This window comes from Electrona antarctica (genome assembly GCF_951216825.1).
Source record: "Electrona antarctica genome assembly, chromosome: 10".
Lineage (NCBI taxonomy): Eukaryota > Metazoa > Chordata > Actinopteri > Myctophiformes > Myctophidae > Electrona > Electrona antarctica.
Genome location: NC_136791.1, coordinates 16,392,417 through 16,418,914, shown reverse-complemented (window position 1 = coordinate 16,418,914; position 26,498 = coordinate 16,392,417). Strand labels below are relative to the sequence as shown.

At 43.6% G+C, this 26,498-nt stretch overlaps 1 protein-coding gene across 2 annotated transcripts in view; it reads right to left on the bottom strand.

Annotated features, from left to right (window-relative positions):
- Window positions 1–24,186, bottom strand: part of LOC306930674 (uncharacterized protein) — a 51,206-nt gene extending 27,020 nt beyond the window's left edge. Inside the window, exons 1-3 of one of the 2 annotated variants that reach the window (XM_079511763.1) lie at window positions 23,250–24,186; window positions 5,693–5,734; window positions 1,570–3,423 (exon numbers count right to left, since the gene is read on the bottom strand). In XM_079511763.1, the coding sequence (XP_079367889.1) occupies window positions 1,570–3,423; window positions 5,693–5,734; window positions 23,250–23,973 (2,620 nt within the window). In that variant the 5' untranslated portion in view covers window positions 23,974–24,186. The remainder of the gene's footprint in view (window positions 1–1,569; window positions 3,424–5,692; window positions 5,735–23,249) is intronic. The other variant, XM_079511764.1, reaches the window with a different exon arrangement.
- Window positions 24,187–26,498: the final 2,312 nt, after the last annotated feature.

Below are 26,498 nucleotides of genomic sequence, written 5' to 3'. Positions count from 1 at the left end.
TGAAGCAGGCAGGTCTGGCTTTGTTCTAAATCATGATCAGACACATCTGGGCGAGTACTACCAGTGTACACTGGATGTCATTATGCGGATATATTAAGGCTGGGTGATAGAAATCAAATATCACAATATTTTTTTAACCAAACATCGATATTGATTATATATTATATTATAACATATATTAAAATATAATATTGCAGTTTACTACACGGTTTGGTTGAATGCTTCATTCTGATTGGTCAATCGCCAAATTCAGATAATGACCGCTCCGCTCTATAACAGACCACTGCCTAATCAAAGGCTCAGAGCACCTGGCTGCAGCCGCTGGGCTGCTTGGATTTTATGCTGTACCCAACATGACAGCCATGTAAACTAACACACAATGTCATTTGTCAACTAAACAGCATGCTTTCAAGAATGTTTTTGGAAAACATTTGAAGCGAGAAATAGCACTAAAACATTTCAAATGACTAAATATGACTAAAACTAAATGAAAATATAGTCAAAAGACTGACTAAAACTACATTAAAATGTGCTGTCAAAATCAACACTGCTGCGAGGATGCATGTCCAGAGGGGGGTGGTGTTGTCCAAGAGGGGGGTGTCCACAGGGGGGAGGGGGTGTTTAGGGTGTGGTCTATAAGGTGGTGTCAGGTTTCAGCCAGACAACTCTGGTTATTTCCAGTGTAGCAGAGCAGAGCTAAAATCAGTATACAAGGTAATCCAATATTGAATTCCAAGGAGCAAAAAGGCTTAGAGGATATTGACAAGTGTAAGAGACAGAGAAAGAGAGAGAGTGTGTGTGTGTGTGTGTGCGCGCGCGCGTGTGTGTGTGTCACCCCATAGTGGGGATAGCGGGGTACTTAAGCTCTTATATTTTCTATGAATGGTTTTAAAGCTGAGAGCAAGAGGGGGTTTTGATGTTGTGTGAAGAGTTACATTCTACTTACCTCATCACAAGATTAAAAAGGAGCAATAAAACATATTTTAGTGATGAATGAGACACTATTCTACTGAATGAAAATGAACACCACACAAATGGAAATCTCAGGCCACAATGAAGCAAGGACAACACAATAAAAACGAAATGCAATGGTTAAAATGTAAAAAAAGAAAAGAATCTCAAACAAAATGCAATGATTTCAAATTTCAAAGGAAATGTGAAAATGAATGGTGCAGAGGAGAAAATTCATGCAAAATGAGAAACTCGCGATTTAAAAGAAAGGGGAGATGGCTGGTTGACTGGGAGAAGATATTTTGTTGACAAGGAGATGATGTTTGGTTGACTTGACTAGAAGATGGCTGGTTGATTTGTAGAGGATAAACAATGAAAATGTAAGGCTTGATTTATGCCTAGTTGTGCACCAGCGTGCATCGAAAATAGCAGATGTACAAGCTCACAGCGTGTCGCATCGAGCTTCTAGATTGCCATTTTTGAAGAGCGACGCGATACGCAACCAAGTTTAAAACAAGCCTAAGGGCGCTGAGGGAGTTGATGGCAACAAAAACTGAAGCATCAAGTGAAAACTTAGGATGATGTAGGGATGTATTCCATGCCAACATCGATTTTTACCTTTGAGGTTTGGCATCTGAAACATTTTGCACCCCTCTGTGCTCTCGTTAGCGATAGTCTCCTCTGGTTTGTCGACGGGTGTATGGATAAGCGGAGCTTGGGATGGGTCTGGGGCCTGTGGGGCTTCAGACTTCTCCAACTCTGCCTTTCCCTTCTGCGGGGAGTCCTGAGTCAGGAGGAGGTAGGAACTCTGGCTGGTCTGGCTTGGAGACTCTTCCTCAAGTTCTGCTGGAGCAGAAAGTTCCTTATTTCCAAAAAGGAAGTCATCATCGTCCAACAACTCCGGAGCCCTGGAAGAGGAGGGGAATTTGGAGTTGTCCAGAGCCTCCAGGAACTCGTCAATGATGCCCCTGGGTGGCCTCTCAATGAACTCAAATTCCTCCGAGGAGATTTCGGGCTCAGACACTTCCTCAGCAAAATCCTCATCTACCTCCATCTTCAGTTCTGCCTTCTTCTTCTGCTCGTCCGTTTCCACCTGGAAGATGGCAGGGTTCTTGATCATGGCCTCCAGGACCGGAGAGAGAGAGTCCACTGTCGGGGCATCGGAATCTGAATCGTCTTCAGGGGTGGGGGGCTTATGGCTCTGGAAATCTAGAGGCTTAAATTTGTCAGCCATCTTGGGGGAGTCGTGGCACGAGAACCAGTCCTTCTGCTCAATCTTGACGGGCTCCTCCACCTTGACCTTCGCTGGGGTGGTTTCCTCCGCTTCCTTGACCAGGTCGAATGCGCCAAAGGTTTTCTCGGCAAGTCTGGCCTCCGTTTCTTCGGCCATCTCTTTCAGCAGAGAGACTTTGGAGTCGAAGGCAAAAGGATTGTTGGCCGACAGGTTGATGGGTGGATTGGGCGACTCCATCATCCTGCGTTGGAGCACAGGACTCTGCTCCTCAGGAGTTCCCTCGGTGGAGGAACCAGAGTCCAGTTTTTCTGGGTTGAGAGGAGAAGACTTCAGGATGTCAGGAAGAGACGGTGGAAGGGCTGAATCCTCATCGTCATCATCTTCTTTAAGGCCAGAGAACTGACTCACAAGGGAGTCTGTGGTGGCCATCTTAGCCGACTCAAATGCCGCTTTGCCCTCATTAAGGAACGATGGTAATGTGTCCTGGGAATCTCCAGTCTGCCCGTACTGGACCAAATCTGGAGTTGGACTCTCTGACATTTTGCTGGCCTTACTGTCAGACTTGCCATCCACGAAATGAGAGTACCCTGCGTCTGCCACCGGGCTGAATCCCTGGAACGTATGGCTGCTCTTCTTCACCTCATACATCAAGTCATCCTCATCTTCATCCAATTGCTTACCGTGCATGTCTGGCTCATACCTGGAGGAGCCAATGGGAGTGGTGTCCTTGGAGAAGGTATCCATGGAGACACGGGAGTTATCTTGAGAGGCAAGGTGTGTCGGATCCCAGGGCTCTGTTGGGTTAGAGGAGGCAGGGTGAGACTCTGGGAATGCCTGAATCTGGGGGCTCAGGGGAGAGGGGCCGTCAGTCGACTGACTGCCTGAACTAAGAGCTTTGTCTTCAGGGGAAAAGGACACTCCGCTGTCCTCACACAGATTCTTGTGCACTGGGTCTTTGCCTAAACTCAGATATGGGCCCGCTAAGGGATCTAGATCATCTTCCCGATTCTTACTATGCCCCGTTCCGGAGTGACCCTCTTCACGATCCCAAGGCATGTCCTTGGACTTAGTTTGGGGTGGTACAGTAGAGGAAGAGGAGGAGAAGTACAGTGTAGCGGATGCCGAAGTAGGGGGTTGGTTGGGACTCTCAGTCAGAGACAGCTCTTCCAGAGAGTCGGGAGAGTGGAGAGGGGAAAGAGGAGAGATGGGAGCAGGGGAGTCACCCTTCTGCCCAAGTGCTTGAGTAGAGAGGGAGGGGGGGGGAGAATGCAATACAGTACATATCAAAGACACACTCCATTCCTTCAAAGTGCTCACCACACCTGGGTAAAATATGAACTGCATTTTGAGACACGGTAGAATATTAAGCACTAGCCACCGGTCTAATGCTGCATTATACAAGACACTTTAGCAGGTAACAACCAGTGTCGTCTTTTATTCCAATAATTTGTCTTGTCAAAAAAAAAAAAGACCTAAAGTACTTAAATCCAAATCAAATGTGTTCCATTTTCTTTCCCAGGTCTGGTGGTGACAACAGGTCAAGGGTCATGCCTAACGGAACCTCATTCAAGCTCAAACTCACACAAGCTGCCCATTGAGGGAGATAATGATTCCTCTCACAGGTGAAGCACATTCAATTCCAAAACACTGGAATGTTTCCTTTCATAGTTTAAATCACTGGTTCCCAAACACTGGGTTCACTCACTGCAGAATATTATTACCACACAGTGACGTGACATTTTAACCGAGACTCCAAAATGTTTTGGCCCAAAAGAGAAATGAGTTGACCCAAACTAATGAAAATAGCAGATTTACAAGCTCAAGGACCATTTCATTTTTTTGAAATTTGATGCAAATCTTTGAAAGTTTGAATATATGTATATATTTTTTTAAGCTAAGAATTTAACGCAAATCTTTTCTTCTTTTCTTCCCCGGAACAAAATATTTTGAAAATGGGGGTCATGCAGTAGCCTGGGTTCCAGCCTGATTCGCTGCGTTCTGCGGATCTGAAAAGGTAGGCAGGACATATGAAGGTTGAAATGGAACCGTGGCTTGGTCTGAGGTGTGGGTTGAGGAAAAACACCAGTTTGACGTTGTATTAATGCGCACTGCGCAGCTACTGCTGTTGTCCTGCAACGTCCCCTTATCATTCACTAAACTCACCCCACACAGCCGTCTTTTTTTTTGTACTACTGAATAGTTTACTTTTTACTGTAGGTTTTTACTCGAACGGCGTTATTTTTCCAACAGTGAGAAGCATGGACAGAGTGGCGCTGGTTGATGACGTATCAGCAACAACGTGGCTACGTAACAGACTAGTTGACGTTATGAAATGCGAGTCAAGCAGCCTCTGTCCAGACTGAGTAGCGAGTAACAATTCAGAATCACGGAACGCAGCGATTCAGGCTGGAACCCAGGCTAGTCATGCAGGGCTCCAGCGTGCGACTTAATAGGTCGCATACGATACGTTTCTTAAGGAGAGTTAAAATTTGACCCGGCCATTGCCAAATTCATATCACTTTGGGGGTCTTTACATGAAAAGTTTGAGCACCACTTATAGAAACATACGTTTTTCAGAAAACTGATAGGACTGATATATATATATATATATCCTTAGGACTTAGAAGAGATATAATAATAACCCTCTAGCGGCAGTGATGTCAGACTTTGGTGCTCTATTTTATGATGAACATGAAAAATTGCCGTCAATCAATTCATTTTGGCTATTTTGAAAATTTGCTAAACATTTGAACTAGATGCCAGGAAAAATGTGGTTAAAGTCTCAATTCTGAAACATACTGTGGCTAACAAGGAAGATACCAACACTGTGACACGAAGAATCATTATTCCAATAGACATTGCTTGTGTATTCCAACTCAGTTCATTCAGTCTAGTCTACTATAACCACAAGGTCACAAGGCAGAGCAAATACAATAGAAAATGCAGTCATTTACAAAATGCAGAAACTACACGCAAAATTATAATGCTACAACTCCCATGCATTTTTTTGTTTCGTTTAATAAACAAAACTGATTTAAAGCTGCTATAAGCAATAATATGTCAGTTATAATGACTTTTTTAATTTTATTCAGACAGACAGCAATGAGTAAAACGCTCCCAAAATGATTTAGTCTCTGTGACACAATCTGGTGAATCTGCATTCAAAGATGTTCCTAGAAGCTTTGTCATTGGTCGAAAAAAAAAAAAAACAGGTCGAAATGAGTAACCAATCAGGAAGTAGACAGGCAAATCGACCAATGACAAAGCTTCTAGGAAAATCTTTGAATGCAGATTGCGGTCCCTAGATGTGTCACAGAGACTAAATATTTTTTGGGAACGTTTTACCCATTGCTGCCGTTCTGTATACCAAAAAAATAAAAAAGACATTACAATTTTGACATTGCTTATAGCAGCTTTAAAAGACAATGAGGAATGAACTTAAGATGATGCAGGAAGGAGGAAGAGACGGAGGAATGGAGTGGACACAGCGACACAGAGGTAACTTGCCTGTGGGGAATTGCATCAGAGTTTTAGATGGAGAATGTGCATCTGTGGAAGAAAAGACCAGAGTTGCAGAGACAGAGACAGACAAGAGTAGCAGAGACAGAGAGACAGACCAGACAAACAGAGACAGAGAGACAGACCAGTTGGTTAGTTTAAAGATGGGAAAAGGAAAAGACCCCATTGCCAAATGAAGCCTTCAGGGACATAAAGTCTCACATAGGCAGATGTAGATCTCTGCCTATCGCTGTCTGGTGACATGTAAATTCAACGTACGGGCTTGTTTACCACCCAGTCCAAGTCACTACGGTGACTTTAGAATGTAGATGTCACCAGACATATTGGTAACATCTGGCTACGCCTAGGATCAGCACTTCCCAAAAAGCTGAATTGTTATTATCTATCATTTATATATAGGCAGCTCAAGGTTTTATTTGGCAACAGGTTTGGGACAGAACAAGTCAGATAAACAAAGCAACAGCACTTATTGTAAGTGGCATAATTACAACAGACACGTTGCCGCCGCTACAGTCCTGTACAAAATGCACACCACCCACTGCCCTATGGGGACCTCCAGGACATGCTCCCTCCACCTTACACCAGACGGCGAAACACCCGCCGATGCACACCACACTAGAACATGCTCTCGACCCCCCAGGCTCCAAAACACGCGCATTGGACAGAACTCTTCTCTACACTGCTGTACAGGTGTGGAACAGCCTACCAGAGCATGTAGTGGACTCCATCACATACAATGGAACAGCCTACCAGAGCATGTAGTGGACTCCATCACAGACAATGGAACAGCCTACCAGAGCATGTAGTGGACTCCATCACAGACAATGGAACAGCCTATCAGAGCATGTAGTGGACGCCTTCAAACGCAGAGTTCATAGACATCTCCTGACCACCCCTCACACCGACTGTTGAGCTGCAGTGAACCATTTGATTGTCCAATGGATATGTATCTTATCTTACTTGGCTATTGTTCACAATTGCATCGGAGAAATTAATTACAAATATAGATACATTCCAGACATGCCGCAGAAGAATGGAAAGAAAGCAGTCATCTTTATAATTAGGAAGCGGATGAAACAAAGGGCCTTATGTTTAGCCTTGTATTTGGAAGTGTATAAACAAGAGAGCAAAACTGATGTTATCTGCCCTGTGCATTGTCTTTTGTTTACAAAATCTAACGTGCAAACAGAATAAAAAAATTTACCCATGTTGAATGCCAAAAACACAATCAATCATTAATCACAATTATTTGTATGACAACTATTCGTTAAGTGAAATGTTGTTCTTTTGACAGCCCTGGTAAATGGCAGCTACCACTATTGAATGTGTGAATCTGCAATGTTTTTTTTGTTTTTAATGACATGGCCAACATAGTGACACCCAGTTGAAAAGCATAGAGTACATGCTCAGATTCCCTTTCTAATAAACAAAAATACCTCAAGAATATAAATAATATAATATAACATTTAGCAAAATCCTGTTATATAGAGCATAGCTGTTTTGCAGCCATTTTGTTTACTGGCTCTGGCTTCACAGATAGAAAGCCCATTCATTCAGCCCATGGATATTTCCGAAGATATTCATATTAATTATGTTAAGCCTGGAACCAAGCCATCCAGGGCCAGGCTCCTGGTGAATCATGACCAGACGTGCCGTTATCTTTATTGCACTGTAAACCAACAGTGAATCAGAAAGGCTCAACATGAACTATGTTTGTTGGCCGACATCAAAGACATCAGTGTGAAGCACAACTCGGGCTTCGATTACAATACACAAAGTAACCCTCTCATTCGACACTAAATGACAGCAGCTGTGAAATGAATACCAAAATCAAACGGGACACTTTGCAAGACATATCTGAGGTTTTGTTAATTCCGCTGATGTGATAACCATTAGATCACACCCGATGATTATTCAGATTAGGTTAGGGCTGTGAAGGTACTGTAAGGTTTTACTGCATGGTTCTGCCATATATACGAGGGACTGTGTCTGTGCCTGGAGCCAATCTCACAAACTGCCCGACCAATCAAGAGAGCCAAATGTGTCTTGTGCACACTGCCAGTAGGTAGCCTCGGTCCCAGCCTTACTCATCTGCGAAGAGAAAAGCCTGGTCACAAAACCCGAGTGGGGGACAGGCCTCCATTCTGAAAACCCACCATTCCGAAAACCCATCATTCCGAAAGCCCACCATTTCGAAACCTCGCCATTCCGATATGTATTTTTTGGAATGGTGGCGCTTAAAAAACACCACCATCCCGAAATTCTGAACTTAAGTCATCACTTAAAGCCACCCACCTCCACCCACTTCACCTCCACCCACCTCCACCCACTTCACCTCCACCCACTTTAACCCACTTCCACTCCACCCACCTCCACCCACTTCACCTCCACCCACTTTAACCCACTTTCACCTCCACCCACTTCACCTCCACCCACCTCCACCCACTTCACCTCCACCCACCTCCACCCACTTCACCTCCACCCACCTCCACCCACTTTAACCCACTTTCACCTCCACCCACTTCACCTCCACCCACTTCACCTCCACCCACTTTAACCCACTTCCAACCACCTTCACCCACTTCCAACCACCTTCACCCACTTCCAACCACCTTCACCCACTTTCACCCACCTCCACCCACCTCCACCCACCTCCACCCACTTTCACCCACCTCCAACCACAATCACCCACCTCCACCCACCTCCACCCACAATCACCCACCTCCACCCACCTCCACCCACAATCACCCACCTCCACCCACCTCCACCCACAATCACGCACCTCCCCCCCACAATCACCCACCTCCACCCACAATCACGCACCTCCACCCACAATCACGCACCTCCACCCACAATCACGCACCTCCACCCACTTTCACCCACCTCCACCCACCTCCACCCACAATCACGCACCTCCACCCACTTTCACCCACCTCCACCCACAATCACCCACCTCCACCCACCTCCACACACAATCACCCACCTCCACCCACAATCACCCACCTCCACCCACAATCACCCACGTCCACTCACAATCACCCAACTCCACCCACATCCACCCACTTTCACGCACCTCCACCCACAATCACCCACTTTCACCCACCTCCACCCACTTTCACCCACCTCCACCCACCTCCACCCACAATCACCCACCTCCACCCACAATCACCCACCTCCACACACTTTCACCCACCTCCACACAACACCTCTATGGAGCGTGTCTTGAGAGTAAAGTACAGGGTTTGAGGTCAGATATAACATGGAATGTCAGAACAGGTCAGCTCCATATATGGAGATCTAAGGGTGGCAGCGGGGACAGTGTCTTGAGTGTACAGGGCATTAAAGTACGGGGAGAAAAATAATCCATTAGAATATGGAGATGCCCGACAGCGACACGATCGAAATATTAAATAAGCCAGTATAAGCTAAGTGAATGTCTCAGATCGGGCTGTACCCTCGCCCAAATGTGGGGTCATACATCATAGATTATGTCATAGACGACTGACATCATAGATGACCATGTGTCACAACTCACAAGCTGGTCACATGGTAGTCCTAGATCCACATTATATTAGTCGGGATCCAGAGATTCACATGATTCAATGTATTTCTTACAGCGGTGGGGAAAGGAAATGTCCCAGCATTTCAGCAGTTAAATAATAGCTGATAACTGCTAATGTTGCGGTATTCACGTCGTATTCACTGTAGATAGTCTTACACATATTACATATATTACATATACCTTACATATATTATCTATTAATGGACCAAAGATGTACTGTACGGTACTTTATGCCCTCATAATTGTAACCCAGTCTGTCTATATTTCTATATTAATGGTTCATACTCTAAAGTCTTTTATTCAACATTCATCAAATTTGAACTATCTACTTTTTTATTCTTGAATCTAATGTCAGTCCACAATGCAACAAAACCGTTTCAGGGGCGCTGATGTGCGCTGGGTGCCTAGTGGTTAAGGCGCAAACCACATATATAGGCTCTAATGGCTCTAAGCCCGGCAACCTTTGCCAAGTGTCACTACTAGTTTTAATGACCATTGCAGCGGTCAGGACTTACCAGTTGCAGACTGGTGCCTTTGGGGATAATGGTTGCAAGGAGTTGCATTGGTGTGGACTGGCCATTAGTTGTAGCCCTCTACTCAAGCCTGAGTGCAGTGCTGCTATGACACCCTAAATTTCTCCTCTGGTCAAATAAAGGTCTGTCTGTCTAATGTAGTTATTGTCCCATTCCTAATCAAGGTTGCTCAGTTTTTGTACCTCTCCTGTCTAGGTGTCAGCACTGAGCAAATCTGCTAGAATTACACCAGTAACAGACATTTGACATTAGGATATAACAGGCTAGCAGCAGTTCCCAAACATTTTTGGCCATTCACCCCTTGTTAGCTCCAGACCTAGCTGACGCAGCATGGCTCTGCAGAAGGCTAGGTGTCTTTGGTTACAGCCAGATTAATTTAACCATTTAGACGGTTTAGACCCGAGGCCGGTTCAAAAAAAAAAAAAAAGTCTTCTAAATCCTAACAGTTTTCTGAAAAACCTGTTTCTGTCGGTTGTTCTCAAACATTTTCATGCCAAGGACCCCCAAAAATATATGTATTTGCCCCCCCAGAAGCAAAGATTTGAGTTAAAAACATTCGCTCTGAAAGAATATATATTCTCAATTAGATTTGTGCCACATTCTCGATTCTTCAAAAATAGCAGATCTACAAGCTCATAGCTAAATATTATAACAATGCTTAAAACACCAAAAGGGGTTCCCGTTCTAAATGGATTTAACAATTTGACTAAAATCCGATTCACTCACTCCGACTATGGATGGGATGTATGCAGATTAACATGATTATCAAGCTCTATTGAAGCCTAGCTCAACAAGATAACCACATGACAGATCACTCACAACAGTGGTGGGAAAGTGTGGTGGACACATTGACAGAATAAGCCATTTCTTGCTTCTATGGACTAAAGCCTGATTTTATACTTTGTTGCGCACCATAAGTAGCTACAAGGCCGTTCCATGTGTACCTTCCAGTGTACCTTCGACAGGTAGCCTCTGTAGAAATTTTTAAAGCGCAGCTCAAGACCTACTTCTACACTCTTGCTTTTGATTGATCTTTAAATTCCTTGTTATCCATGTATTCACTGTATTGCATTACTGCTATTATTTTAATGTTTTATACCTTGCTTTTCTTTTCTTTTTCTCCATTGCTCTGTAAAGCACTTTGAGCTGAATTTCATGTCATGAAAGGTGCTATACAAATACAGTTTTATTATTATTAGTATTATTAAGTTCACAACAAGAACAGACTACAATGTAAGCACCTTGGATAAAGGCACTATATAAATCCACCATTTACAATGTCGCATTGTGTCAGTCACAATGTGAGCTTGTAGATCAGCTAATTTCCATTGCACAAGACAACGCAAAAGCCAACAACACATCACAATGAGTTACAAATAAATCAACAAGTCATACTGCAGAGCATAAATAAATATAACTAAATAAATAGGCCTACAGTTACAACCACAATAAAAAGCTCCGATCAGTGCACCAAAATAGCACGTATGATGCAGTCTAAATCAGTGGTTCTCAAAGTGACCTCCAGGGGTCCTCTTAACCACTTTAACCATATATTATAGTTTGGGTATTCAAAAATAGCAGATGCACGAGCTCATATGAACTTGTAGATCTGCCATTTTTGAAAAATCGTGAAAATCTTTTCACAAACCATTTCCCCCCCCCCGGGGGTCTGCACTCTGCAGCCAATTACATATGATTTTGGGGGGGGCACTCTCCTTGGCACTTGTCTAAATAAGCCAGATTCCAGTCATCTATTCTGACATGGTGGGGTTAAAGTGACCCGGTGTGTGTCCAGCAGTGCAGGCTGTAACCCGAGGCTGGCTCGCACTGATCACTAACCAGTACAGATCACTAACCAGTGTTGCCAGTTCTGCTTATTATAAGACACTTTGGGCTTGTTCTTTTGTAAAGTTGCTTTAAAATATTGGTACTATTGTAGGTGCAGGTTGTGTTTGTGTGTGTGTTTCTAAAGTGTAGTTACTTATTTGTGTATGCTTCCTAATATTGTTTAAACCAGTGGCTCTCAAACCTTTTCATGTCAAGGACCCCCAGATTAATGTGGATTTTGTGCCAGGGGACGCCCATACAAGATTTGTGTCGTTAAAATGTTTCAAAAACATAATATACCACATGTTGTAAAGTCATTTGTTTGTTTGTTTTGTTCGGGGAGAGGGGGGGGGGATATAACGGATCTTGTAGATACAAGCTACTAGCTTGTAGATCAGCCATTTCAAATAGCCCAAGTACATAGGTTTAAAGTGCCCATGTGGCCTAGTCGCTTCTTTTGTAGCGATGCACCGAATGGGAAATTGTTGGCAGAAACAGAATACCGACTATAAGAAACAGTTGGCCGAAAACCGAATAGCCGAATGTGATTAAAATTATACATCATTAATTATTTTTTTACCAGTTTTTATTGCCGTCATGGCCGTACCTTTGTTGTAGAGCTACGTGATAATGGCAAAATACATTACATTTTGTTCACGTCATCGCAGCAAAATAGGTTACGAAAGGTTCTTTGACTATTCGGTTCGGCTCTATAATCAACCGAACCGAATACGGAATATGCATTTTTCTATTTTTTTCCAAATAGTTTCGGTGGTCGAATATTCAGTGCATCTGCAATCACTATTCTTTTGTGCTTGTTTTCATAGACCTGATTGCTTATGTCTTTGGCAAAATCTGGCAACACTGATCAGCACCCTCTCTGACGCCATGTTTACAGTGTAAACTTCACACTGGCAGCCCGCAGAGCCCAGATCTTATTTTTGGTGCATCCAGATTGGGTGGAATCAGATTTGAACCGCTTTCCCAGATAGTTTGAAATGCCATTAAAAATAAAATCCCATTTCTAAAGATGTGTCTCAGGCTGGCTGGGAACTTGGACACTGAAGCCTGATTTATACTTTGTCAACACATTGTGAGCTTGTAGATCAGCTATTTTCGTCATAGTATAAATCAAGTCAACCATGACTCACAGTCTCACACTCATGTCATTACAGAGTTCCCACAGCAACCCATGTTATTTTTCTAATGTGTTTCCCCTATCATGACCATTTTATTTAGTATAGCACCAAATCACTACAGAACATAACACAATTGATCTATAGGCACTTTTCATATAGTGCAGTAGAGCAGACCTATGTTAGTTATTTATGCATAATTGTTTTCATTTAGCCCTGCTGGTTTCTCTCCTCTGCTCTGTCCATTTCACTCCAACACACAGAGCAACTAAACGTACTCGTCCAATTTCAATAAAATATCAGGTTATTAATATTAACAGCCCTAAAATGTAATTATTAATCGACAGATGGAAATTCCAAATGTTTGAAAAGGTGCTTTTTATGTACCATCTCTTGTATGCATACTGTAGTATAGCACTTTCTGCATGTGAAGCTTAAAATGGTATGAACTTTGACTTAGATGTACATTGAGCAATTGCGTCATCTCTTCACAGTTTCCTTCCTTAACAGCACAACTTCATCTTTCAAACACATCTTAAAACTAGGATTGGGTATCTTTTGGGTTTCATCCAATACCGGTGCTAAACAGCGAGTGACCCACTGCCACAAAACTATAGGGAACGACAACGATCTGGTACTAACCACAGCCACAACACTAGAGGGAGGAACCATGATCTAACACCCAAATTTAGAACAAACATGGCTCTCTGCCACCAAAATGTGGAATGTGGAACTCAAAATTAAACATCATGAGACTGCTGAATTACCAGCCAGTGTCTTATTCAACATGGCAATTTTCAATACACCTAAGAAGGAACTTATCAAAGATTCACCCATTTCTAGTGCATAGAATAAGAATAGACCACTTTACAAGCTAAATAGATTATAATTAGACCCCAGTCCCCGCTTTGAGAGCCAGCAGTCAGCATGACTCCAACCAACACAAGACTTCTCCAAACATTCAATTCACAAAATGCATTCTCTCATTTTCGTTTAAAAACAATTCTGAAACTACAAAACGGGGATTGGCGAATGGTGTGTTGCGTAGAACTGGGACAGAATGTTCCTCCAATGTCGTTATCCGCCTGAGCAACCATGAGAGTGCAGTATAGTAGAAGGGAAGGCAGTGCATCAATTCCTTCATCACCACTACATGACTCAATTGTAAAAGAAAGAAAGTCTGACTCCTAGCTGGCTCTTTGAAACTCTATAGGGGCTCAAATGGGTGTGCGGCTGAAAAACGTGAGCTAATGTTTCACCTGCTGCTATCTGCCCATCAGGAGAAAAGAACTGCATGTATGTTTGCTGTCAAAAGGAGTCTCCACTCCCTCTCGACCATACCAAACTATGACATAACATGTGCTGAGAAGAGTACAGCTAGACAGCCTCACAGCTCACACAAAGACACATGTTTGTATTGCTATACTTTTGTGAGGAGCTGAGTACATCAACATTAGGACGGCGATCTTTATTTATGAAGGCTTTTTTTTTTTACTTTAACCCTAACCGTCAAGTAAAAACAAATAGACGATCTACAAGCTCACAACATGTCGATGCGTTGTGAACTTGTAGATCAGCTATTTTCGGTCGGCAACACCCAAGTATAAATCACACATAACTACAATGCTGACCCCTAAACCGAATATCTAAATGGCAAATGCTAACTAATGCCTACCTGAATTGTAATAGCTGATCTATAAGCTCACAAGTCACAACAAGCCAGATCACAGATCAGCCATTAACATTTTTGAGGTTATCTTTGACGTGACAACACCATCATGCAACAAAGTCTAAAATAGGTCTTATGTCATAGTGGTTACTGCGAGAAACAGACAGTGAAAGAGGTGGTGAGAGAGCGAAAGATAATAATGAAAGAATGTACGAGACCAAAAGATAGAAGAGAGAGAGAGAGAGGGAAAAAAATAGTAAGAGGCAGAGGTAAACCAAATTAATGGAGAGTAAGAGTGAATACAAGATAAATTAATTAAGTTCACCCGGGAGGGGACCAGAGAAAGGTTATTATAGTTTTGCATTTTTTAATTAAATTCAGTTTTGTTTTAATTAGCTTTTTAAAGCGGGCTTGCAGAGGCTTAGTTTTATTTTAGTTTCATATTACTAGTTTTTAGGCTTTGTAAAGGCTCCTTTTAAAATTGTCAGATTTTTTCTCTTTCTCTCACATCAAATCTAGTTTTACATAACTACGATGACATTGGGCGGCGGCCAGAGTCCGCACAATGACATTTGAGCTCCATGACTTGACATGGCACAGGAGAACCCCATGGCTTGGGGTTATACATAGAAACATACATATACATAGACGTTGTTAACCGCCAGCCTCTCCCAGGCTGGCCCCTGAAAACAACCCAAGACACTCGTCTTCCCACTGGACCCTATGAGGACCAGGATATCCTGTGTTGTATGGACTAAACCTAAAGGGACCACTTCACCCATTGTCAACCCATATTCATATTGTTGCCGTCGGGCAGACACCTCTGATCTCCATGATCTAACCTTGTGTTTTTTCATAAATTAACCCTCTTATGGCCACGCTAATTAACAGTGGATTGTGCCTTCTACCTGCACTAGTCATATGTTTAATTTGTCATTTTAATGCCAATAGAAAAATCTGTGACATACACACTATATCACATTTTAACACGGTAATCCTATAGTATTATACCCAGTCCTGATGGTGGCGGTAACTTCACCATAATGCCGATTTTGACCAAATAGCTAGTTTTCTTCACTGTGTTACACAGTCAGATGTCCGGGATGCTAAGCTATCATCGTTTATTTTAATAACCAAGTCAAATTAAGCTCTAATCAAGCCCCAAATATCGAGAGCGTGCACGCGAGGATTTCGGCCGGTTTTAGGTAGATTACATCCGCCGTTAGCCAAACAAGCTAAAGGTTGCTACATTTTAAGCCCCCGATTATAGGGAATAATTTACGCCATTTACGTCAACGGTTATGATGGCTTTTTTGATTCATTACGTCAATAGCCATAAGGGGGTTAACGCCCTACTTGATCATACTACAACATCACACAAAAGCATTAAAAGTAGCAGATCTACAAGCTGGAAACACGGCGCGAAGCGACAAGTTTTTAGCTGCTACTTTTGAATTTGAATCCTGAAAAGTAACAGTTTCCACACTTCCACACTTTGTGTTTCAGAGGGCTGTGGACAGTTTAGAAATCTGCCTATGTAACCAGTGACTTTTCAAACAAGATTTCAAACTTTAAATGTTTTATGAATGCAAAAAAAATGGCTTCGATTTCAGCATGCCAATATTCCAGGAAGATAAAGGCTGTAGTTTCCATTAGGAAATAATGTGGATTGATGAGGACCAATTATAGGAACATCAGGTTGAAAATGGGTTAAGTAGTACTTTAAGCATATTCCCATTTCCCAATAAAAAAATCCATAATATACACACACACCACTGTGTTTAAATCAAATTACGTTAACTTGAGTAAGACAACTATGATACCCAGAATTCCCTGCATACCAATCTCGTGCAGTAGCTCGAATTTTATGACTGAAATTAAAAGCAAAACAGAACAATTTTTATAACCATTTTTTAAATGGTGAGGCTAGACTATAAGAGAGCCTGTGTGTGTGTGTGTGTGTGTGTGTGTGTGTGTGTGTGTGTGTGTGTGTGTGTGTGTGTGTGTGTGTGAGAGACCAAAAATCACAAAACTGGGCATGAATTCTGAGCTCTGTGTTGCTTCACTCAGACAATGCAATACAGGTCTCACCCCGAGAACAAACAAAAAAATGAATGCAACACAACCAATGCAATCAACTCTAAACCAACGCAGTTTCACTTTTTATACAGTGCTCTGCATTTTTTCTCCCCCTTTTAGTTGTCTACTCGACTGTTTCGACTGGGTGCGTGAACCACCAGGGGTCCAAATAGAACTTTACGGTTACGACTCACGAGTTTGTTACTCTGAGAGTGAGGCTGTCAACAATTGTTCAAATTGTACACTCTCGATAGTTACATTAACACTGAGGGTTTTACAGTGTAGATTGGGGTCCCAGAAATAACCAATTGACCATATGCACACCGCGGCCATCTTGCCAGTAACTTAAAGGTCATAAAATTCAACTTTTTCAATTTCTTTTGTGTTTTTGGTGCTCCCATGTGTGTTTTCTATCCCCACAAATAACCAATTTTGAACAATCAGGCTTTCATATCATATGGGTGCTTTAATGGAAATTGCTCTCAGGAACAGCTCAACTGATTTTGTCCTCATCGTGATGTCATCAATGTCACCCTACTTTGTATAATTCCTCCCTCTCTTCAGTCTTCAGTTCCAAATATGCATTTCCACTTTGTTTACAATGTCCGCCATTGTTGATTTTCCAAGCTGGCATGGAATGGAAACAAGCCTGGTTTTATCTAGCATCAGTATTATAATGACTCAAATATTAAATAATCTTCATATCAGCACCCCCACCACCTCAGGACATTGTGGTATTGCAGCTAAAACTGCTTTCGAAGTCCAGAAGGAAATGACAAGGACTGGTTATATCAGAGTGGTGATTGAGGCTCAAACCATTAGAAATAAGTTTGAGGGACATAGACAATATGATATTAAATATTAAAAACAGTTTTAAAATGCTTGTTATTTCTGCTTTAATGGCCAGGTGGTAACTAGGTGCAAATTCCCATTGACAGCCCATACATCTGAACAGAAGTCCTATCTGATTGTATTAAACGTCAAACTGTATTAAACGTCAAACTCACCAACATTGCAATTTGCAGCTCTACGAAAAGCTTGAATTAACCTCCATCTGCAAAGTGTGTGTTTCATAAAAATCCACTGTAGACATGTTATGACTAGCTACTTTCTGTCCATGCAGATGATTATGTTTTAAGTGTTGGTGTTTGGAAGTGCTCGTTGGATATCACTGAACGGCCTTCCGGCCACCCGTTTTCAATTTGCCATTATGCAAAGGCAGTAGGACGTTGCTTTGCTGAAAGCGAGTGCTTCCAAACTGATGGCAAGATGGTCGCGGTCTGCAAAAGGTCAGTTGTACACTTTGAGTTACAGACCTGTTCCAAATCAGATGGTCTCTACTCCCCAATGTGTTCTGTTCTGCCAACCAGTGTTGCTATATTTGCTTATTATAAGCAACTTTGGGCTTTTTTTTGTTTTTTGTAAGGTTGCTTGCTTGCCTTGCTTGGGCTTGTTTCTAAAGTGTAGAAGTAGATGCTTATTTTGGGCTTGCTGTGAAATATTAAACCAGTGGTTCTCAAACATTTTCATGTCAAGGACCCCCAAATGAATACGTACTATTTGTCTACAGACGACCCCTACTCGTTTCTCTCGCAAAATTGCCAACACTGCTGCCCACCCCAACTTCATGGTCTTGGGAGGGTGGAAGCTACGCGTCTCCTCCTCCTCCTACACACATGGAGTTAACAGCTGCTGCTTTTCACCTGACAGTGAGTGGCTTTCACACCATCTCTTCTCTCCCCCGCAGAACAGGTGCCCTGACGCGAGTAGAGCGAGGTTAAGCATACTCATATCATCTTAACGGTACCCTGTAACAGTTCTCAAGGTGGGTGCCGTGGAACCCTACCCATCAATATCACTTCAGTTTAACCACTTAAACCCTCTATACTTAGTGAGACGGACTGCCAAACCTCCTCGCCAGAAATAGCAGATCTAAAAGCTCACAGCGCATCATGTTGTGATGCTTTGTGACCTTGTAGATTTGCCATCTTTGATGAATGTTCCACCCAGAATAGGGATGCTGGGTTTCAAGTGGTTGAATGACCCGAGACAAAAAAGATGGAGAACCACTGCCTGATGCTATGGGAGGGTGGGTACAATGAGTGGCGCTCCTTGCATGTCCCCCGTTATACAGCTCAGAACATGACGCTGTATTTGTCTTGGGGGCGGTGCTACTACCCAGCCAGACTATTTTAGTTCCTACAGGACTCCTGGGAATCATCAAAGTAATAATAACAGATCGCTGTAATGACCAGCAGCCTGTTGCACCAGCCGTGTGCAACTTCTCTCAAAAGGGATATTTCACTTTCAATGTTTGGGGTCATTTACTCATTTTAACTCTACCCTGGCTTTCATGAGCTCCCCGGATATTTTTTTAAATTGCAGATACAAGTTGTAATTTAAGATTAAGTTATAAGTAATTGTAAGATTAGATTTAATTTGTAGATTTGTAGATATTCATTTCATCAGACACGCCCCCTTCCTATACAAACCCATTGTGACTTTAAACTCCATTTTAACCATGTTAGACTGAGACTCATCAAAATCAACCCTCCTTGGTTCTGGTAACTGGTATTCTAATGGTCTTCTAATGTGTGGGGTGGCAGTGCTTTATAAATTCATTTTTTCCCCCTACATTTGCCCAAAAAGATGGTAGATATGGTTTATATAGGAAGGTGGCGTGTCTGATCAAATTAATATCAAAATAGCTAAATACTGATTCAAGCAACAAAATAAAAAGGAAAAACGTTTGGGGTGTAACATGTTTGAATGTTAAATATATTAGGTCAGAATGCAAATTCCACACTTTTTTTAAACTAGTGAGTCTTTTGTTTGGATGCACCATGGAGATGCAAGTCACACTGGTGTAAAGTTCTGTCTGTGAAAATGCAGTTTTCACTTTCTGTGGCGAGTCAGTGAAAAGCACGTTTTTGATGCAGTGTTTAGTGCCGTGTTCAGTGTGTGACTCTAAACAGTCAGGATCAATCTGCCATAAGGTTGTTCACAACGAACAACCTTATGCAACCTTAGCTGTTGTGTGCAACATACAAAAGAACAGCAAATTAGGGGATTCATATTTTATTAACACTTCATTAAATGGATAAAACCATGTTATAATCCTCTCAAAAATAAAGTACTTGAGTTTTAAACAATTTTATTTTATGTGATGTTATGTAATTTTGTAGGCTACAACCTGAGTCATGCTCAATAGTGCTTTGTCACCAGGGATGTATACAGTAGGTCGTTTCATAGAGAAAAACGTCTCGTGTGAAACATGTTTGAACACTGACATGAATGATTCTGAATGTGCCCACGTTGGGACAATTTCAGCTGGTGCAATCTTTATAAAATGTTAAATTATAAATGAAGTTCAAAAACTAGGCCATGTTTGAACTTCCACACAGCTGATGCAACCTAGTGCAGGTAGCTACCACTGGTGTTGCCCAAAGACTACAGAAATCAATTGTAAGTTACACACTGACCTGACCTTGTGACCTCAACTGAAACCTGAAGCTCGTCGTGTATTGGGTGTTGCATGCCACAAATAGCAGATATGAGCTTGTAGATCTGCCTTTTTCATTGTTGTACAACAACAGAGTATAACCTGAACTTGGGCGTGGTGATAGCATCAGCTGGGGAAAAAACATTGGTCACGGTGCCCTTTCATATCAGCAAAGCCATTGCCCTGACCAAGCAGTAGGGGTTGCTAATGGATAATGCCCCCCCATCAAGATCCCCACACACACATAAATGCTGCCAATTGTGTTGTAGCACTAGCACCGACTCACAGGCACTGCTTCCGAGAACCGAGTCAGCGACTCTGTGGTGGCAGTAGAGTACCTCTACACCAGTGGTTCTCAAAATGGGGTCTTGGGACCCCCACCGGGGTCCATGAGGGGGTTCCAGGGGGTCCCCAGCAAAATGAGGACCAGTTTAAACACTCGCCCGAGTCGCCCCATTATATTTTTTAGGGTATTCGAAAATAGTCAATCTACAAAACTACATTAGTTGTGTGAGCTCGTAAATCAGCAATTTTCAAAACACTTTTCTTATGGCGGTCCCTATCACAAAATATTTTATGGGGTCACAGTCAAATAAGTATAAATGTGTAAGTCCTTGACATAAAAATAAAAATGTCCAAAAACAACTACCAGTCCTGCTGTAGAATAGTACAATTAAAGGTACACATGCTTGGATCCTCAAAGCAACCAACGCTTGGGATAGGGAGTGATTCTCTCTCTCGGGTATAAACCACAGAACCCAGACTACAGTACGTCACCAAGATGTACGACCTGAAACTCAATGTGTAACATCTGCACAAATCAATCATCGTTTTGCACAGAAAGACTTTAAATTCTTGTAGATGTTTTCCGTAATCAAGCATATCTTATACCAACTAACGAAGAAACTACGTGTCTCCTCCTCCGATTTTTCTTACTCTTACCAATTTCTTGGCACTATTATATGGTTTTACAGGAGAAACATCTGTACATTGTGGCTCTGCTCTTTTTACTCCTCACTAAATCAAGATGTATAAGAAAGCCTGCTGAAAGTCTTTAATATAAATAAAATCAATACAGACTACAGTCAAATCAATGCAGTATGAACAGGTGATCGTTTACTGGAACTGGGCTTTCTTGAGCACACTTTCATAAGCAGTGAGATCTAGGTCTGCTGTTACACCAAGGCATTTGTGAGCAGTGATATTTCTTTAAAATACTGTAGGTTTTTAACGTCAATATCAAATTCAGAAGAATCAGGGTGGAAATGCTGCTGTGCTGGCAGGCAGGACAGACAGACAGACAGTGTGTCTCAGTGTCTGTAAGAGACAGATGAGAAAAGACAGACGTGCGTGTGTTTGTGATATTGCTTAGGGGGAGGGCAATCTGACTGTTGTGACACAATTATACCGCTTCACTAGGATACCCGATCAAAACAACAACACTAGACGGAACTGCTACACAACGGCTTACACACACAAGCAAAACTGACCGACACAAGGATATACACGCAAGCACAATAGCTTGTGCCCAGAGAGAGACAAGCCTACACACACACCCACACAGGCTCAGGCAGTGTAAGCCGACTGTCTTTCCACGGCTGACACTGGCCCGCTCCTCTCTAATCCACCTGACCACATTGCCAGCAGTAAACAAAAGGCTGACGGGCGTAAGGGACCCAAAATAAGATGTAGGCCAGTACAGTAGTGGACAATTAAAATGGGCCGTCACTCAGCCATTACGGCTTAGCACTGACCGCCTGCTGTGGCCCTCTCTGCCAAACACACACAGCCCCACCCTGCCCCTCCCCTTCTCTCCTCTCCTCTCCTAGCTTCCAAGCTATCTTGCACGTCAGGGAAAGCCATTATAGGCCTATAACGTTACTAACGTATACCGCTATCTACCGAGATAATAAACAATAAAAGTTTTAAAAACTATGACTTAAAACACAGCAACATACTGTTACGAAGTGTTTCATATTGTTAAAAAAATAATGAGACCCGATTCGACCGTCAACACAGGCCAAGAAAAGGCCTGGGGGAGGGTGGGGGGGGGGGGGGGTCTTAAATTATTTGGGGAGTGGGCCGGCATAGCAGCCAGCCGGTCTAGGAGCTGGTCAACCCGATGATGGATCGGAACTACGCCATTGTATTACAGTCCTGTCATAGAGGTCTGACACATCCAGGGAGTGGACCAGGGAGCTCATTAGGAGGCAGATTCCTTTGTGTGTGAGTAATCAGGGGTGTATCTGTGCTGTGGTACACGCCGTGCTAGCAACACAGCAGCAGCACAGGCACAAAAGCAGACGGCTACTGACATAAAGCCATCTCTTCCTCACCTAATACATAGCATTATTATAAGTAAAGTCAGGCCCCCCCGAAACCCATAGACGCTGTGTTATGGACGATGATCCAGGTTGATCGTAGTGAACCAGTCCAATTCATCCGTTATTAAGCAAACCCCCCCCAGAGGTTTGTTTATTTATTTGTCAAAAACAGGTGGGCCTGCATTAGCTCAAGACGCTAGCTCACCATCCTTCTTGGTTCCTCATCCCCATCATCTAAGAAGAACAGCCATCCATGTCATTGTTTATTACATATATAAACAGAATTTGGCTTGGATAAAAATGTAAGGGGAAAGGCTATTTTAAAATATGTATATATTATGCCATTTAAATGTAATTTTGCCTCATTCACTGACAGTGGCTACACAGCTAACACCTATAGCTTCTGAGGTAAAACACACAAAAAAAAGGTTAGGGGTTTAGATGTCAGGGAAAATATTTTTAACAAATATAATAACCCCAGATTCACCAACTTTCATCTAGTGCAGATGATCAAGTCGCTTTATATAAGAAATAATAGCCTAATAACAACACTTTCAATGTTTATAGATATCTGACACATTTCCTCTGGTGGACACTGGACAGACACCCACAAGATGCTGGCTGTTATGTCCCTCTCTCATCTTATATTCAACCATATTAAAAAACGGGGTCGCTCGCCGAACAAGCGCAGATCTGACAGGCGACGCGTTGTGAGCTTGCAGATCTGCGCTTTTTTGTCGGCTAGCGACAGTCACCAGCCAGAGCCTATAAACTACCTAGTAACGGAGCATCAGGGAGGAATTAACGGTACATTTTAACGACACAAGCATCAATTACATCCTCCTCCATTAATAAGACATCAAAGGCGCTCCTGCCCCGTGCACTCTGATCGGTGCTGGTTTAGTGTACTTACACGCTGCCGGAGCCGGTACTGGTTCGGATGCTGCTCGTGTTGTCACCGCCGGAGCCGGTTGTTCTTGTGGGAGCGGTTCTGCTGCTGCTGCTGCTGGAGGAGAAACAACAGGAGGCTCCTCCTCCTCCGCCTCCTCCTCTCTCGGGGGTTCCACGACCGGCGAGACCACCGCGTCAACGTGGATTGGCTCCGGTTCTGGCTCAGGTGAGATCTCCCTCTCCGGCTCGGCTTTGGGTGCGAGGAGGAGAACCGGCGGTTCGGGCTCGGCGGTGGTGGAGTCTGGAACATCCTCCTCTTCCTCCTCTTCGTCCTCCCACGCGTGGGTCGGTACCGCCGGCGGCTCGGGTTCGAATTCCTCCTCCTCTTCCTCCGCCTCGCTTGCAATGAACGTCGTCAGCGGCTCCGGCGACGGCGTCATCGCCTCCTCGAGCTCCGTGACGCGGATGGGTTCGGTGACCGGCCCGGTGGGCACCGGGGGCGGCGTGGGGACCTCCGCCCGGGTCCAGCCGCCGTCGGACTCGTCATGGTCCTCGGCGATGTGTCTCTCGATGGCGTCCTGCGCGCCTCCCACCAGGTCCACGATGTCGTCCAGCAGCAGAGCCGAGTCCTGTTTGGCCGCCATGGCCTCGCTGGAAGCTCCGAGGAGGTGGTTCGAGGCGGAGGAGTCCTCGTCGTAGTAGTGAGGTGAACTGGAAGATACTCGGTGTTCCTCTGCGTCTGCCATGTTGTTTTGAATACAAAAAAAGTTATTTCCACACTCCAAAAGTTCCTTCAAAAGCCGCTTTCTGGTTGTTTCTCAAAAGTTTTGTTATGAGTCCGACGTGAAGTTTTTGCTGGAAGAAGTGCGCCACGAGCACCAACGGAGAGATACACACACCAGCCAACAGACACGCAGTCACGCACGCACACTACTTCACAGAATGTTGAAAAGAACACGGCCAGGAGAAACTCCAGGGAGAGACCAATCACTGGCCGGTAAGTCCCTGATCGACGCCACCTGTGGCCAATGGGCGCGCGTCAAAGTCAAGTGTAGCCCCGCCCCACTCGAAAAGGGGAAACGCCGAAGTTTAAAGTCGACACCCCCCCCCTTCCTCTGTCCACACACACACACACACACACACTTGCACGCCCTTCTGCCACACACACGCTTCTTCTATCGGCAGAGCTTGTCCAAAAAACAAAACAAAAAAAAACCCAGAAGGAGCATTATGTCAGTTTGCTGTGACAGAAGTTCAGGCTAGCACTTCAAATGTCTTTATTGGCATGAGAAAACATTACATTTACATTGCAACAGCAAAAAGTGTTACAATACAATCAAAACACAAGTCAGAATCTCCAATAGCCTACACCTCTCTCTCAGTCAACATAACTGTGTGTGTGTGTGTGTGTGTGTGTGTGTGTGTGTGTGTGTGTGTGTGTGCAGAGTGTGCAGAGTGTGGGTGTGCAGAGTGTGGGTGTGGGTGTGTGTGGATTACATAACTTTGAACCATACTGTTCTGTCTGTCTCTTCACAGTCCCGCCCCTCCTGCAGTTAAGTAACAGGCCTCCAGCCCATATAAACTTTAAGACCCAGTACTGTGCAGCAGTATAAACACAAGACATGTGTACTCAAATCCTGAGGGGGGGGGGGAAAGACTCAAGATGTTAAAGGTGGATAAGCATAGGCTTTTTTAATTACTTTTTAGCCATTTATTTATCATGGGAACGCACTGCATGCTTCACATTCATATGCACATACAGTAGGCACAGTACAAGAACATGCAGTCCTAGTTTGTCCACTGCAGCACTTTTTGGTTTAAGGGATATTTCTCTTTCAAACATGTTTGGGGTTGTTTTAACATCTATTGGGGGTTTTGTGAGCACCCCACACCGTTTTTCAGTTGCTTGATTAAGTATTTTGGATATTTGATGTCTATTTTATCAGACAGACAGACACGCCCCCTTCCTATATAAAGTCATTGTAACTTCAAACTCCATTGTCCTTGGTTCTGGTGACTGCTACAGTCCTAATACATGAGGAGACCGTGATTTATCAATTCGTATAGTTCATAGTTTCAATTCTGTTTTTTCTTTTTTTCTTAAAATAATTAAATAAATAACTAGAAATGCACTCTGTCGAGCTGTCAACTTGCAAGTTGTCGAGCTGCTAACTGGCACACAAGTAGGCCATACTTGTACGCAAGCAGAGCGTGCGAGTACTGCTACTAACTAATAATGTCTATGCTATTCTAAATCCTTTAGACCTGTTATTGACCTATTATACAGTACCAACCTTGAAACGTACCGTCACCATCAACAGCCAATAAGGGACCACCATTCTTACCCCGACGTATACATAGTACATACCCAGCCAATCACCAAACGTACCTTAGTCATCAAGAATGGTGGTCCCTTATTGGCCGGTGGACAACACCGACGTACATACATACATACATACATACATACATACATACATACATACATATCCATTGTCCGGTGGACAACACCGACATACCCAGCCGATTACAGTACATGCGTGTTCTGCTGGCGCAAGTAATAACTATGAAATCGTTAATTTCCTGTCAGTCACTCAATATCCCCATACATGGGAATGCCCCCATGCATTTACTATGAAATCGTACATTTCCCATCAGTCACTCATTATCCCCATACATGGGAATGTTGCCCCCAATAAGCCCAGGTCTCGTGACATCACGTGACGTCATGTAGCCTCGATACCCAGGCTTTCATTTTCGTCGACGCAAAAAATGAAAGCCTGGGGAAACGCATTGGCCGCTCTGGTCTAGGAGTGGGAGTCAACCCTTCCGGGTGGGCGTCGCTCCAAATTATGTGACGTAGTGCTGCACTAGGGGGGGAGAGGAGGGACCGGGGCTGATGGACAGATCGGTGAACCAATCAGGGCGTGCACAAATCTCAGCCGTGACCCGCCCCTCTAGACCAGAAACACGTTAGCTCAGGCTATGCGACCTGCTGTTGCAATTGCCCATATATGGAGATCCCTGAGATGATCCCTGATCAATATTGGCCAGCAACTCGACATCTGACCTCAAACTTCGAACCCTTAGATCTCCATATATGGATATATGTCTGACATTCCATTATGTTGATCCTTCCCCATCCATCCTTCCTCTTCGATGTCTCCCTTCTGACTGATACCTATGTCCATTCAAACTCTAGACAGGCCTGTCCCAAAGTTATTAGTGCAGCCGCCCCCGGCAGCCGGCAAAAAACAGAGTTCTCAACAGGCCC